The sequence below is a fragment of the Mytilus trossulus genome, chromosome 11 (assembly GCF_036588685.1).
Source record: "Mytilus trossulus isolate FHL-02 chromosome 11, PNRI_Mtr1.1.1.hap1, whole genome shotgun sequence".
Lineage (NCBI taxonomy): Eukaryota > Metazoa > Mollusca > Bivalvia > Mytilida > Mytilidae > Mytilus > Mytilus trossulus.
The window spans coordinates 50,907,581-50,923,455 of NC_086383.1; the positions used below are offsets into that span (position 1 = coordinate 50,907,581).

Below are 15,875 nucleotides of genomic sequence, written 5' to 3' on the forward strand. Positions count from 1 at the left end.
AAAAATGATGAAAATATTGTGTTTGCGTTTTCATTTCTGAAAATAATAAAATAAAAATATTGTGTTTGTTATCGGCAAACAGGAAGTGGTTGCACAGAATTGTAAAACTTGCTTACACCCTATAACTTAATATCTAAAATCCCCAGACCAAATATATAAAAACATTCCTTCATATGGAAGCCAACAGAAGTATTTTTTTTCTTTGTACAAAATGTGTTGTAAAATATTTTAACTATCAGCAAACCGAGAGTGGCTGCACAGCTGGCCTCACGGTCATAAAACTTTCGAGCATGATTTTCGTACTCAGACTCGAAAATCAACCAATCAAATTGCTGGATTTCATGTTTCGAGCATGATTTGTGTGCTCCGAGCACTGAGCAAAGTTTTAAGCCTTTAAGGCCTGATGTAAAAACTGCTAACAAAATACAGCTCAACATTTACAAGTCTCAGACTTAATATATAATCATTCTCTTTCATAAGCTCAAAGAAAAACTTGACAAAAATTTTCTACCCAAGGTCATTTGTCTTGATTATTTATGTCATTTTGTAGCTGTCTGATTGACATGTACTCAACATCTTGTTTTAATCATATTTTACATTTCCTTTTTTTTTCTATACTGTAAAACATTGTTCGAAGCACTACACCCACTAAGCCACACCCTTAAAATGAAATTTATGATATATTTTCAAAATCAGGTTTAGAAATATATATAAAACTAACCTTAAAATTAATCCTCTTTGTACACCAAGTTGAATAATTTTATTTTTCAAATGGATGACATCATCCTGTTTAAAAAGAAAAAAAGTTGGATTAAAGTTAATAACCTAATTGTGGATCTAAATTATATAGATCTACAATATTCAATTACTCAAGAGGTTTTTCTTTGTATAGTTTTTTCTTTGTTTAGTTGTATGTTGCTTCCAAAAAGTCAAGCGCCTGTCATCCCGTAGTTGATGTTCCTTGCTGTTGGCCCTTTTTTTCCCCAATCGTTATCTTATCATGAATCAGGCCTTCTGTTTTCCCTCCTTTTTCCACACTTTGTCATGTTGGAGACTTTTATAGGTGACTATACGGTATTGGATTTCCAGCTGAAAGCTGAAGGCTGTTTACACTCCACAATGGGAAAACCAATACCATATATAGCAATTTATAAAAATCTCCAATTTTGGTATTGACATGAAAATACAGACATTGTGTTACATAATTTGGGAATTTGTTTTTTACAAGCTCGTAGAGAAGATCTTGTGTGCTGATAGAGTTACTTTCTATTATTCTCTCTTCATCTGTTTTGCCAGTGTGAATGTATGATAATTTTTGCTGGTTGATAGAAGATTTTGTGTGGTAGGCAGTAAAATATTTACCCTTAGATTAGTTATATTAAATGGATCTTCGTATATATAGGCTGCATCAGCTCCTCCTGCTAGACCAGCCATTGTTGCTAGGTAACCACAATATCCACCCATCACCTCCACAATAAACACTCGTCTTTTTGTTCCAGTAGCTGACTGTTTAATTCTATCACAGATCTAGAAAATCAAAATAATCTATCACAGATCTAGAAAATCAAAATAATTTATCACAGATCTAAAAAAAATCAAAATAATCTTCCACAGATCTAGAAAACCAAAATAATCTATCACAGATCTAGAAAATCAAAATAATCTATCACAAATCTAGAAAATCATAATAATCTATCACAGATTTAGAAAATCATAATAATCTATCACAGATTTAGAAAATCAAAATAATCACAGATCTAGAAAATCATAATAATCTATCACAAATCTAGAAAATCATAATAATCTATCACAGATCTAGAAAATCAAAATAATCTATCACAGATCTAGAAAATCAAAAAAATCTACCACAGATCTAGATAATCAAAATAATCTATCACAGATCTAGAAAATCATAATAATCTATCACAGATCTAGAAAATCATAATAATCTATCACAGATTTAGAAAATCAAAATAATCTATCACAGATCTAGAAAATCATAATAATCTATCACAGATCTAGAAAATCAAAATAATCTATCACAGATCTAGAAAATCATAATAATCCATCACAGATCTAGAAAATCATAATAATCTATCACAGATTTAGAAAATCATAATAATCCATCACAGATCTAGAAAATCATAATAATCTATCACAGATCTAGAAAATCATAATAATCTATCACAGATTTAGAAAATCATAATAATCTATCACAGATCTAGAAAATCATAATAATCTATCACAGATCTAGAAAATCATAATAATCTATCACAGATCTAGAAAATCAAAATAATCTATCACAGATCTAGATAATCAAAATAATCACAGATCTAGAAAATCATAATAATCTATCACAGATCTAGAAAATCAAAATAATCTATCACAGATCTAGAAAATCAAAATAATCTATCACAGATCTAGAAAATCATAATAATCTATCACAGATTTAGAAAATCATAATAATCTATCACAGATCTAGAAAATCATATTAATCTATCACAGATCTAGAAAATCATAATAATCTATCACAGATCTAGAAAATCAAAATAATCTATCACAGATCTAGAAAATCATATTAATCTATCACAGATCTAGAAAATCATAATAATCAATCACACATCTAGAAAATCATAATAATCTATCACAAATCTAGAAAATCAAAATAATCTATCACAGATCTAGAAAATCAAAATAATCTATCACAAATCTAAAAAATCAAAATAATCTATCACAGATCTAGATATCATAATAATCTATCACAAATCTAGAAAATCATAATAATCTATCACAGATCTAGAAAATCAAAATAATCTATCACAGATCTAGAAAATCAAAATAATCTATCACAGATCTAGAAAATCAAAATAATCTATCACAGATCTAGAAAATCATAATAATCTATCACAGATCTAGAAAATCATAATAATCTATCACAAATCTAGAAAATCATAATAATCTATCACAGATCTAGAAAATCATAATCTATCACAGATCTAGAAAATCATAATCTATCACAGATCTAGAAAATCATAATAATCTATCACAGATCTAGAAAATCATAATAATCTATCACAAATCTAGAAAATCATAATAATCTATCACAGATCTAGAAAATCATAATAATCTATCACAAATCTAGAAAATCAAAATAATCACAGATCTAGAAAATCAAAATAATCACAGATCTAGAAAATCAAAATAATCTATCACAGATCTAGAAAATCATAATAATCTATCACAAATCTAGAAAATCATAATAATCTATCACAGATCTAGAAAATCAAAATAATCACAGATCTAGAAAATCAAAATAATCACAGATCTAGAAAATCAAAATAATCTATCACAGATCTAGAAAATCAAAATAATCACAGATCTAGAAAATCAAAATAATCACAGATCTAGAAAATCATAATAATCTATCACAGATCTAGAAAATCAAAATAATCTATCACAGATCTAGAAAATCAAAATAATCTATCACAGATCTAGAAAATCATAATAATCTATCACAGATCTAGAAAATCAAAATAATCACAGATCTAGAAAATCAAAATAATCACAGATCTAGAAAATCAAAATAATCTATCACAGATCTAGAAAATCATAATAATCTATCACAGATCTAGAAAATCATAATAATCTATCACAGATCTAGAAAATCAAAATAATCTATCACAGATCTAGAAAATCAAAATAATCTATCACAGATCTAGAAAATCATAATAATCTATCACAGATCTAGAAAATCAAAATAATCTATCACAGATCTAGAAAATCATAATAATCTATCACAGATCTAGAAAATCATAATAATCTATCACAGATCTAGAAAATCAAAATAATCTATCACAGATCTAGAAAATCAAAATATTCTATCACAGATCTAGAAAATCATAATAATCTATCACAGATCTAGAAAATCAAAATAATCTATCACAGATCTAGAAAATCAAAATAATCTATCGCAGATCTAGAAAATCAAAATAATCTATCACAAATCTAGATAATAATAATTTATCACAGATCTAGATAATAATAATCTATCACAAATCTAGAAAATCAAAATAATCACAGATCTAGAAAATCAAAATAATCTATCACAGATCTACAAGTTCAAAATAAAGAAGCACCTGTCAAAATGTAAGGTTCAAGTATGAGAAGAAACCGAGTTTGGTCAGATGATACTTTCTAATCAAACCAATTATTCATGTGACTCTATTTTGCATGCTGACTGAAATCTCCTTTTCTGTTAACTTAAAAAATACAATTTCAATGCCCAAAAATTTTCTTTGTGTATCAGGGAAAAGCTCATTTGTCTCATCAATATTATTGCTTTTAACAAACCCTTTGTGTTAAGGGATATTTTCATTCATTTTACAAGGTCATCAAATAAGCAGAAATAACTGCAGCACTACAATTTCCATGTTTTCAAGACATCAGCTTTATGATTAAATATTCAATAGCCCATAGACTTCCATGTCTGCTACAATTGTCAGATAACATGCTATATTGACCCAAAAAATGAAGACTGTACTCAATATATGCTGTTTAATACTATTGTCTGCTTTTTTTTTCTTTTATATATTCTGACGAATGTCCCTTATAAATTAGTTAATTAAAATAGCTACCGTGGATTCATTAATATTTGTTGGATACAAATTTTTGTGAATTTCGTGGGTACGAGAGAAGCACGAATTCAGATGTTCAAAGAATAATACATTTTCTAAAGGAATGAATACAGGCTTTTCCACAATCACAAAATTAAATATTCACGAATATGCAAGTTTTCCTCAAACCACGAAAGTTGGTATCCACGAAAATAAATGAATTCACAGTATTTCATTTAATACTGTAGCAGGCCTCAGACCCCACCCCCCTTCCCTAACTGTAGTCTATCCTCAGCATTTTAATACTTACATCTGCTATTTCATTTAATGCTGTATCGGCCCCCAGACTGAAATCTGTCCCTGGTACATTGTTGCTGATAGTACAAGGAATAACCACCATTGGTATACAGAAAGCATCATACTTTGATCTAGCCTCTGCCATCTGAAGGGCACTGTGGTAGGCCTGTAAAAATTATCAGACTGTATACAGTAAATTCAGAAATTATTGCGAAAAATGCAGCAGAGTTTGTAAACACAATAATTTAAACTCGCATTTTGAAATATTTTATATGAACAGGATTTTTCGCAAATTCTTAAAAAATAAAATGGCATTTAAGGCTAAAATGACAAAATCACAATAAAAAATGCATGCTATAATTTCTGAATTTACAGTATTTAATTTCCTTGTTTTCAAAATTCCAATAGGGAACATACTTTATATAATTGTTTAAATAAACCAATTTTTCAAGACGTTTCGGCCAATGGCCTTCTTCAGTTCTTTATTTTTCCTCTCAACTACATGGCTGACATTACATTCAATCATTGATAAGATGTTATAGCTAATTGTCCTTGGAAACGTCATGACGTCATAATACTTTGACGTCATAATACCATGTATTATGACGTCATGACGTTTCCAAGGACAATTAGCTATAACATCTTATCAATGATTGAATGTAATGTCAGCCATGTAGTTGAGAGGAAAAATAAAGAACTGAAGAAGGCCATTGGCCGAAACGTCTTGAAAAATTGGTTTATTTAAACAATTATATAGTATTTAATTTATCAAATTGAAAGATAGGTAATGAAAGACTTGTATAAAAGAGTAAGAAATTAAGAAGGCATTTTTATGTATACTTGTAAGTTATCAAATTTCTGAGTCCTATTAAAGCCAAAAAAAATAAGTAATCTTTAAATTTTCATACATTTGGTAAAGTGAATTTTTTTCCCTGTCAACAGCTTACAAGAAATAACAAGGATTTCAACAACTTTTTTTGATGGGATGTAGTTAAAATTTGACAAGAAATATGATGGTTACTTGGGTAAATTTTTAGTGCTGTCTCATAAAAAAAAAACACCCAGAGGAGACTAAATAAAGACAGCCAAGTTGTCTATTGTCACAAGCATATTTCAGACCCACCCATTCAACCAATGAACTAATTAATATTTAGTTGAATAATTTTCATCTACATTCATGGCCAGATGTATATGCAAACCTTATTATTTTTTAAATTCTGACTTAGAATAGTTCATAATTTAGTGCAATAAACTGTTTATTAATTTATCTTTCGTTTAAGAGTTTAAGTGTCAAATTTCTTCGTAGGTTTTTTTTTTGGTTTACTGTTTATTGATTAGTGTTTGAAAATGCAGTTTTTGGAATTGGTTCAGTAGTTTTAGAGGAAAAGATTGTTTAGAGTTAGAAAACATGATAAACAAATTGTGTAAAATTGTCCTAAAAGGGCAATAACTCTTTTAGGGGTCAATTGACAATTTTGGTCATATAAACTTATTTGTAGATCTTACTATGCTGAATATATTTACAACTTATATTTATCATTAATGCTATTCAAGATATTAACCAAAAACTGCAAAGTTAGAAAACATGATAAACAAATTGTGTAAAATTGTCCTTAAAGGACAAGAACTCTTTTAGGGGTCAATTGACAATTTTGGTCATACAAACTTATTTGTAGATCTTAGGCCACGGTTTTTTAATTTGTTGGTTTACGGATTTTCTCCATGAAAAAGTCGGGTCGGTCGGTCGGAAAAAGAAAAAGAAAAAAATTTAAGATCTTTCAAGACAGAAAACTGATATGCAAAATAAAAATATATTTCACCTTTCTAATAATATGTTTGTCATACTATTTTTTCATCGTTCTTAAATTTTAGTTTGATGAAATATTATTGCTCAGCTGTAAACATTGCATGACAATGTCTAATAATTTCCCGTAAAAAAAGGGGGGGGGGGGGGGGTTGGGGGAGGGTACACTGACAAAGAAGAAATTAAATCGTCATTTTACAAACAAGAAAAACAGATTGACGTCAGTTATTTGACTTAGCTTTTAATCAAAACTTGGTGAACAATAATAAGCACGAAAACTGATAAAGAAAAAAAAAGTAAAAACGTCGTACGAAAATAAGTTTCAACACACGTGTCAAAAACGTAATAGACTCGTCCACTGGAAAAACGAGAATATCAGGTAAAATAATTGATTCCAATCTGTTGTCATGCATTCCCGTTTTTTATTCAAATGGACAATATTTTTTTATTATCTATAAAACAAGAAAATATCAAATGAATTGTTTACATTCAGTATTTTAACTTGATGTCTTGAACTTCCACCTGTCCACATTTGGACAAGTCTATTTATATGAGAACATGCATCTTACGGACTGGTGACAAATAAGGGAAACGAACTTATAGTGTAATTGGTTTTAAACACAGGTTTCGTTCCGCAAAATTATTTGCGCAAACGACATTTCAAGGTCATTAATAATTGATTTGTCTATTTTTAGAAACGTAAACTGAAAGTTTAATTTTTCACAACAGAAAGTGTAATCACTTCTGTTAGTGATTAATGCATTTCATTTCATAAAAAAGGATATTTTAATTATTTTTCAGGAATAATGCAATTTGTTAGGGTCGGCGAGAATAAAAAAAAGCCTGAAATTTCGATTTTATTTTTATTTTGGAAATCAGCAAAATTGGGTCGGCGGATCCGTAAACCAACAAATTAAAAAATCCTGGCCTTACTTTGCTGAACATATTTGCTGTTTACAGTTTATCTTTATCATTAATACTATTCAAGATAATAACCAACTCTGCAAAATTTCCTTAAAATTACCAATTAAGTGGCAGTAACACAACAATGGGTTATAAGATTCATCTGAAAATTTCAGGGCTGATAGATCTTTACCTTATGAACACTTTCACCCCATGTCAGATTTGCTCTAACTGCTTTGGTTTTTGAAATATAAGCCAAAAACTGCATTTTACCCCTATGTTCTATTTTTAGCCATGGTGGCCGTGTTTTTTGACGAAACAGAAAATAAAACACAAACTTTATTCTTGATATCCTAAAGATCATTCAGCTTAAGTTTGGCTGGAATTGGTTCAGTAGATTCAGAGGAGAAGATGTTTGAAATAGTTTACACCAGACGGACAATGATGACAACAACGGACACCAAGTGATGGCTAAAGCTCACCGTTCCTTTCGGAACGGTGAGCTAAAAACCACTCCATGAAATATTCAGCACTGTATGTTGGTTAATCTCACCTCAAATCCTCCAATGATAAGAAGACCACTGATATCATGTTCCTTTAATTTTTCGGCAACTTTGTCTAATCCATATCTTGCAGCAGTACATCTAAGAAGAAGAACAGATATCAATATTTTTATAAAATTAGTTTCATTTTAATTAACCCTTTCCTCCATAATGACGCCTTTTGATGCCACCCCATTTACTCCATAATGACGCCTTTTGACGACTGTGTAATACCTTAGTTGAAACGCTAAGACAACAAAATGTCTGCATCAGACTTAGGCCACGTTTTTTTTATTTGTTGGTTTACGGATCCGCCAACCCGATTTTGCCGATTTTCAGAATAAAAATAAAATTGACTTTTCATGCTTTTTTATTTCCGCCGACCCTTATCAATGCAGTGTCCCTGAAAAATAATTAAAATTGTCTTTTTTATAAAATGAAATGCATTAATCATTAACAAAGTTGATAACACTTTCTGTTGTGAAAAATAAAACTTCCAATTTACGTTTCTAAAAATAGACAAATCAATTATAACTGACCTTGAAATGTCTTATGCGCAAATAATTTTGCGGAACGAAACCTGTGTTGAAAACCTATTACAAAATAAGTTTGTTTCCCTTATTTGTCATCAGTCCGTAAGATGCATCATCTCAGAGAAATAGACTTGTCCAAATGTTGACAGGTGGAATACATCAATTAAAGTACTTAATATTAACAAATCATTTGAAATTTTCTTGTTTCATATTATCAGTCATTGGGATAAAAACCGGATTGCATGACAACTGATTAACCCGATAGTGTCGTTTTTCCAGTGGACAATCTATTACGTTTTTCGACACGTGTGTTGAAACTTATTTTTGTACGACGTTTTTACATTTTTTTTCTTTATCATTTTTTGTATCTGAAGATCATTATTTACCAAGTTTTCTGGAATTGATTGAGAGCTACGGGAATATGTTTACTTGTTTGTGAAATGACGATTTTATTTCGTCTTTGTCCGTGCAACCCACCTTTTTTTACAGGAAGTTATTAAACGATGCCATGCGATGTCATGATCACTGATCAATATTATTTCATCTAACGAAATGGTAAGAAATGATGACAAAACAGCAAATAAGACAAACATTTTGTTAAGTGAGGTGAAATATATATTTATTTTGCATATTTTTCTGTTTTGAAAGATATTTTTTTTTCTTTTTTTTTCCGACCGACCGACCCGGACTTTTTTATGAGAAAAATCCGTAAACCAACAAATTAAAAATCCGTGGCCTTAATCAAATTTGTATCCAATATGAAAAGGATGTTCACAAGAATATCTGACTTGAATTTATTTGATGAACAAGAATGTGTCCACAGTACAAGGATGCCCCACTCGCACTATCATTTTCTGTGTTCAGTGGACCGTGAAAATTGGGGTCAGAACTTTAATTTGGAATTAAAATTGGAAAAATCATATCATGGGGAACATGTGTACTAAGTTTCAAATTGATTGGACTTCAACTTCATCAAAAACTACCTCGACCAAAAACTTTAACCTGAAGCGGGACGAACGGACGCACAGACGGACGAACGGAGGCACAGACCAGAAAACATAATGCCCCTCTACTATCGTAGGTGGGGCATAAAAATCTATTTTTTGCAATGCCTTTTTATTATTTAAAGCATATTTTCTGCATTTTATTGAAAAATCCTATGCGAATCTAGTATGCAAAAAAAATATTTCCATTGAGGAAAGGGTTAACATTAGATAATAAATTTAATAATTGACTATTAAAGGCCTAAATTTCAAAAAGATAACAAAAATGAAAGTTTGCTAAAATAAAAGGCTGCAAAAAAAGGTTTGTTTGAGGCACAAATCCTTTAAAAATTTTTAACTTATTCATAAGAACTGATCACTGATCTTTAACTTGAGAAAAATGATGACTGCCACATCATTACTTCTGCAAAGTTGAAACTGATAAGTCTTTGTTGTAAAAGCTAATTAAATATATTTTACCTAAGTTATCAGGCGTTTACTCACTTTTTGGTTCCTAACAGTGATCCACCTTGACAAGTCCATCCATGTACATCTGTCCAACCAATCGGTTTTACCTAGAAATAATAATAAGTCCAGATCATTTCATACATCTTATATATCTTGGTCAATTGGTAGCATCACAATTTTAAAAGATGTAGAATGTATAACTTTTGTAATTCACTGACTTTTTCGAATACAAATGTATACAGGACCTCAATTAATTTTAGATACAATGACTTTACTACTGCACGGACTAAATAGTTCATCAACTTCATCTACAAAATTCCATATCCTGTCAACTCTGAGGTTGTGAATTCAAAACTCTGTGTGTTCACTCCAATCGTAATTGACTTGGATTGAACTAATCAATACAGCTTCATCACAAAAAATTGATTTCTATTTTCTATCTATTATATCTATTCCAGTTGAGTTGTGAACCTTATTGTTTTGAATCATTTATTCATTAATAACTTTGAATCTTATCTCGAAATTACAAAGAGAAAATTTTGAACTACAAGAAACACCTTTTGTGTCACTTATTATTTCACTCTCCAATTAATAACGAACCAAAGTATTATATCCCTGTCAAAAATATACCATATATATTGCAAATGCCTTTTCAATATATTTAATATGGAAATTGAAAAGGCAAACTATTTAAAAAGCATATATAAGAGTAGAGAAAAGTTCCCATGATTTAAACTAAAACACCTTGAATACTGGACTCTTCCAAGATGTTCATGTTTTGAGAAAGAAAGGTTGTCAATTTTGTCAAAGCAGTTTTTCACAAAACACCCAATAATACAGATTTTTCTTTTACTAATGGGATACTCATGTCTGTTGTTAATTATATGAAAGGAAGTTCTTTCCCTTGAAATATATACTACATTTTATATCAATATAAGCAAGATAGGCATTTATCCATGCATTATTGCATTAGCACAACAGCTATAAAGTGGAATTAGAAAAATATCTAATAAAATATTAGTCTGGATCAAAATAATAAGTATGAAGTCTTACAAATTGAATATTATAAATTTGACTTTTCTGAAGAATTGCAGCAGTTGAAAGTTGTCAACTTGCCAAAACTTAACAAGAGATATAAAGCTCAAGTAGCTAGATTATTTGAATTTATTTGATTTTATTAACTTGATTTGGCCAATTATTCATATTCATAAATGATATCCAACAAAAATAACAAACCCTATTAAAACTTACATTCTCTATGAAGAATATTAAATTCAAAATTCTATATTCCATGTGTAATTTATTATAATGTTGTTTTTAAAAGCTCACTAGAGCTAATGTGTTACTTTGTTTACTATGTATCGACTATAAATAAAACTTTAATTTGATTTGATTTGATTTAATAGACAACTTTCGAGTTCAATGCATTTCCATCAAAAACTCTGGTTTTAGTGAACATCATTCGTGCGTTTAGGTGCGTCATCACTTCCGTTCCAATGATGAGAGAGTGGTTGGAAAAGTATAGATCTATATTGTATGAATTTTGCGGCAAATTGAATTCTCATAATTGACAATTAGCACTGCTGTCATTAGGAAATTGTGATTAAGTACCTATTATTTCTAGTTTATCCTGCACAATGACGATCACTAAGACGCTTGATGAACATTAATAGTGCAGGGATACAGGCGACCCCCTCTATCTGGTAAAATAAATGACGTCACAAAGGCGCGCATAATTGACGAGTTTTTTCCATGCAGTGACGGATGAACTTGAAAGTGGTCTATTTGAACTTATCCTTACACAAATTCTTGGAAAAACTTGTGTAGAAATTTACAATTACATTAGTATGGAAGTCGTATTGCCATTCTTTATTGTACACTCTAAACCAAGAAAATTGTGTGAAAAATGTAAGCGCTAAAAAGCCGAAGATTGAAGTTATGAAAAGTCTTACCGGTTCTACTGCCCTTAAAATCTAATAAAAAATTCAACAAACAAAATTACTTGCACATGCACCATAATATAATCCAATCTAAAGTAATGGACACTAGCAAACTACATATAGCTGTGCCATTGCATAGAATTATAGAGATCTACAAATAATAAACAAAGGGAGACAACAAATAATTGTGAAATATCTCGTTATTTCCCTTTTAGTCCTAAAACATAAGGTTTTAAAATAACATATAACAGATTTGAACATAATCCAATTTAAACATTTTTCAATTTTTTACTAAGGATCTCTATAATTATGCAATAATTCTTCAAAAATATGCCTTCTGATTACATGGTAATTCATGTCACAAATTTTGTATATTTTTTGTTATCAGCTCTTTCTTGTCTAGATCTAAAACTCCTTCACATGATTTTTTGTCTTCTCATTAAATAAGGATAATCATCCACTGCTTTTTTATTTTATTTTAAAGACTTTGATGCCAAAAAAAATCAAAATGTGTGACCTGAATATAACGCATGGGTGAACACTGCAGATTAGTTATATTAGTTCCTTACCGGATCCACAATTTGTGTCATCTATGTTTCAAATACAAGACAATATATTATACCTTCCGTCCCAGACATAAAATAAATCTTTTTCACAAAACCCTCTTACTGTTTAGAACAGCAAATGTAATTTTCATCCAATTTCAGCATTTGAAAGCAAATAAAGTTTTTTCTCTTTCAATAAACCAAGATTTTGGAAATTCTTGTATATCTCAGAATTATTTAACAATAAAATGATAAAGCTTTTCCTTGAAAACAATTAGTTATGCCCGGACATGTGATTTTTCCACTAGGAGCAAATTATAACAAATTTAAGCCCTCTTCCGTCCCACCCGTTAAAAATTAAAATCCTCTGATTTTTTTTTAAAATAGACTAATATGTTCCTACTTCCAACATCAAATAAAATATATAGTTGAAAAGCAAGAATGTTATTACAGCAATTTTTAATACTGAAAATTTCAGTTCAACCATATTAAACAAATTGTAAATTGATTTGATAAAATTGGATGAAATTATAGCATTTGCACCACAATTCAATTATAAACAGAAACACAACGAAGACTTATTAATAAAACTGATTTTAACTCTTTGCAAATCTTTCTTATTGTACTTAGCTCAACATGATTAACAGTAAACAGGACACAATTCTACATACATTGAATCCAATAATAAAAAATAGAAGTTTTGAACACGAAAGTTGCATTTCTAATTCTATGCATGTTTCAGATGTTTCTCTTTTGAAGTAGGACAAAGGAGCAGTTATTGCAAATAAACACATTTTAACAGGAATTAAGGTGGTACCTAACACTACAGGGAGATAACTCTGTAAAGTCAGCTAAACATTTTAATTACATTGTGTTGTAAAAGGAATATTAAGCTTCTCAATGATCAAAATTGGTGTTTGTCAAACTGCTATATATATAACCAGTGTATTTTTTCTGACAAAACGGTTAGTTTAAACAAAAATAATGTTGAAATTTTTATATTTTTGTTAAAGGGTCAAAGTAAGTACTTTAACAAAATTTTATGAAAAATAAATGAGCCAAATTAATTTTAGTGCAAGTGTTGGGTACCACCTTAATACACATCTTGAAGCATCTTTTCAGATGGTTTTATATTTTATGAGAATTGTGTGCAGTTTTCTATATTTCATTTCAAGCTAAGTTAAGAAAATACAGAGATCTGTTGATTACAAACCATTTCAATAATGTTCTGGTGACTCTATAAAAATTTGTAATTAAAACAATTTTATTGCCTGGTACATACATTGTATATACTGTTAAAGTATCAAATTATTTAGAAGTAAAATTATATATTTATCTGCAGGAACTGCTTAAACACAGTTCCTGGGCACTCTGTTCATCCTGTGTTCTTTATACTGCAACTAGTTGTGTTTAATTCCTAAATATAATAACACAGCTACATTTTGTGCAATGTCAATTTCATCATGGGTATCTTTTTCCACAATCAGAGGTTCATTAAGGGATGAAATAAGTTTGAAATTTGTGTTACAATTTAAATAGTTATCAATGTTTTAATTTCATTGCAGTATAAAAACAATGTTAGGTCAGAAAAATATGAACATTTTTGTCTTTGGCACAAAACTTGGGAACAGCTCAGTAAAACCTCACCCTTCCCCAGTTTCACAACTTATACAAAAGAGTTTATGTTTTCCTGACATTGACCTAATATTGAATATTTCTAGGGTTTCTGCTTCTGCCAGATAAATGTATAGTTAGCAAACTGATTATACTGCCAAGGGTTTGCTGTGCATACAGAACAACCCTGTCCCCCCTATGGTTTCCTATTTCTCAATTTTTAGATTTGTGTTGTGCTTTTAGTTACTCTAGAGTTTGTCAGTTCATCTTTTTATTAACTCTGGTATTGTCTGTCTTTCTTTCTTTTATTTTCAATATTGTGATGCCTCTTAGATAAATGAAGCTGTTAATCAAGGTATATTATAACACATGGGAAAAGCAAATTCACAAAAGACGACACAAACATTATGAGGAAATTGCAGGGAATAAATTCTGTGAATGATTTTAAATAAAGGGTGAAAATTTTAGTTATTTCTTTTAACATGTGCCACATGTGTTTGAATATCAATGCATAAAACATCCAAAATTTACTGCATTTGCCATTATAGTAAAACCATCTGGTGAATTGTTAAAGACAATTTTCGCTCTGCAAAACTTTCTGGTCTCCTTCACTTTACAGGAACGTCAGTAAAAAATGCACAATTATTGATTTTCTATAAATTTTTGTAAAAAAGAAATTTGTTTTAAAACTGAAAAATAATGAAAAATTCACTCTATATGTAATAAAAGGGTTTGAATAAAATAATTTAACATATATATATAGTTTATACAAAGCAGGATTGCACATATGTCTAACCAATCATAATTCAAAGTTGAGGCAAAGAGGGATAGATTTTTGACAGATTCTTACTAAAGTGCGACAAAAAAATTGTTGACGAAAGGATAAAATGAATGAATGAAAGAAAGACAATTATAGAAAGTTTTAAATAAGGAAAGTTTATGATCCTATACACCTATTGATCAACTGGATATAAGTGAATGCCTTTTCAATCTTAATATTCACATACCCAACACCACAAATTACCAGCTAATGATTTTTAACACTGTAGTTGCTTCTAAATTCAAGAAAAAAAGTTTAATGAACCAATAAAATAAATTGCACTCAGAGATGCCTTGAATAAATAAACATTCAGTCTGTACAAAAAAAGTTGTTATGCAACTCAATGCAATAATTTTCAAACCATTCTAAAAAAATTCACAGTGCATGAACAGAAAAATTTCAATGCTATTTTAATAAATAATAATAAAATTAAATATTAGAAGTTACAGGTGCAGTAAATGCTCAATTAATAAACAAATACAGTATTATTTCAACTATTCAACTATGGGTATATACAAATCAGCTAAAATAAACAGTTCCTCAGCCAATGGGAACCCTTAATGATAAACCACCATGTACTTTCAATGGACTTTTCTATACTGGAATAAGTTTTGAAAAAAAATATTTTCTACAAAATAGTTTTCTTGACCATTACAAAAATTATTTTCTTCAATATTGGTTAAAAGCTTCAAATTTGCATCATTTCAAAAATCTGCTACAATCTATACATAAAATTTAAATAGGAAAGCAAAAATATACTTGGTACTCCCTTAAGCCACATAAAATGATTCTAATTGATGGGTGGTTATTAAT

General features: G+C 29.5%; 1 protein-coding gene across 8 annotated transcripts in view; it reads right to left on the reverse strand.

Annotated features, from left to right (window-relative positions):
* Positions 1–15,875, reverse strand: part of LOC134691291 (ATP-dependent 6-phosphofructokinase-like) — a 60,844-nt gene that overhangs the window by 9,018 nt on the left and 35,951 nt on the right. For 3 of the 8 annotated variants that reach the window (XM_063551737.1, XM_063551743.1, XM_063551736.1), the window contains exons 13-18: positions 13,842–13,865; positions 10,180–10,250; positions 8,171–8,261; positions 4,924–5,076; positions 1,363–1,527; positions 722–786 (exon numbers count right to left, since the gene is read on the reverse strand). In XM_063551737.1, the coding sequence (XP_063407807.1) occupies positions 722–786; positions 1,363–1,527; positions 4,924–5,076; positions 8,171–8,261; positions 10,180–10,250; positions 13,842–13,865 (569 nt within the window). Of the gene's footprint in view, positions 1–721; positions 787–1,362; positions 1,528–4,923; positions 5,077–8,170; positions 8,262–10,179; positions 10,251–12,095; positions 12,117–12,652; positions 12,674–13,841; positions 13,866–15,875 lie in introns of all 8 variants that reach the window. The other 5 variants (XM_063551744.1, XM_063551740.1, XM_063551741.1 and 2 more) reach the window with 3 other exon arrangements.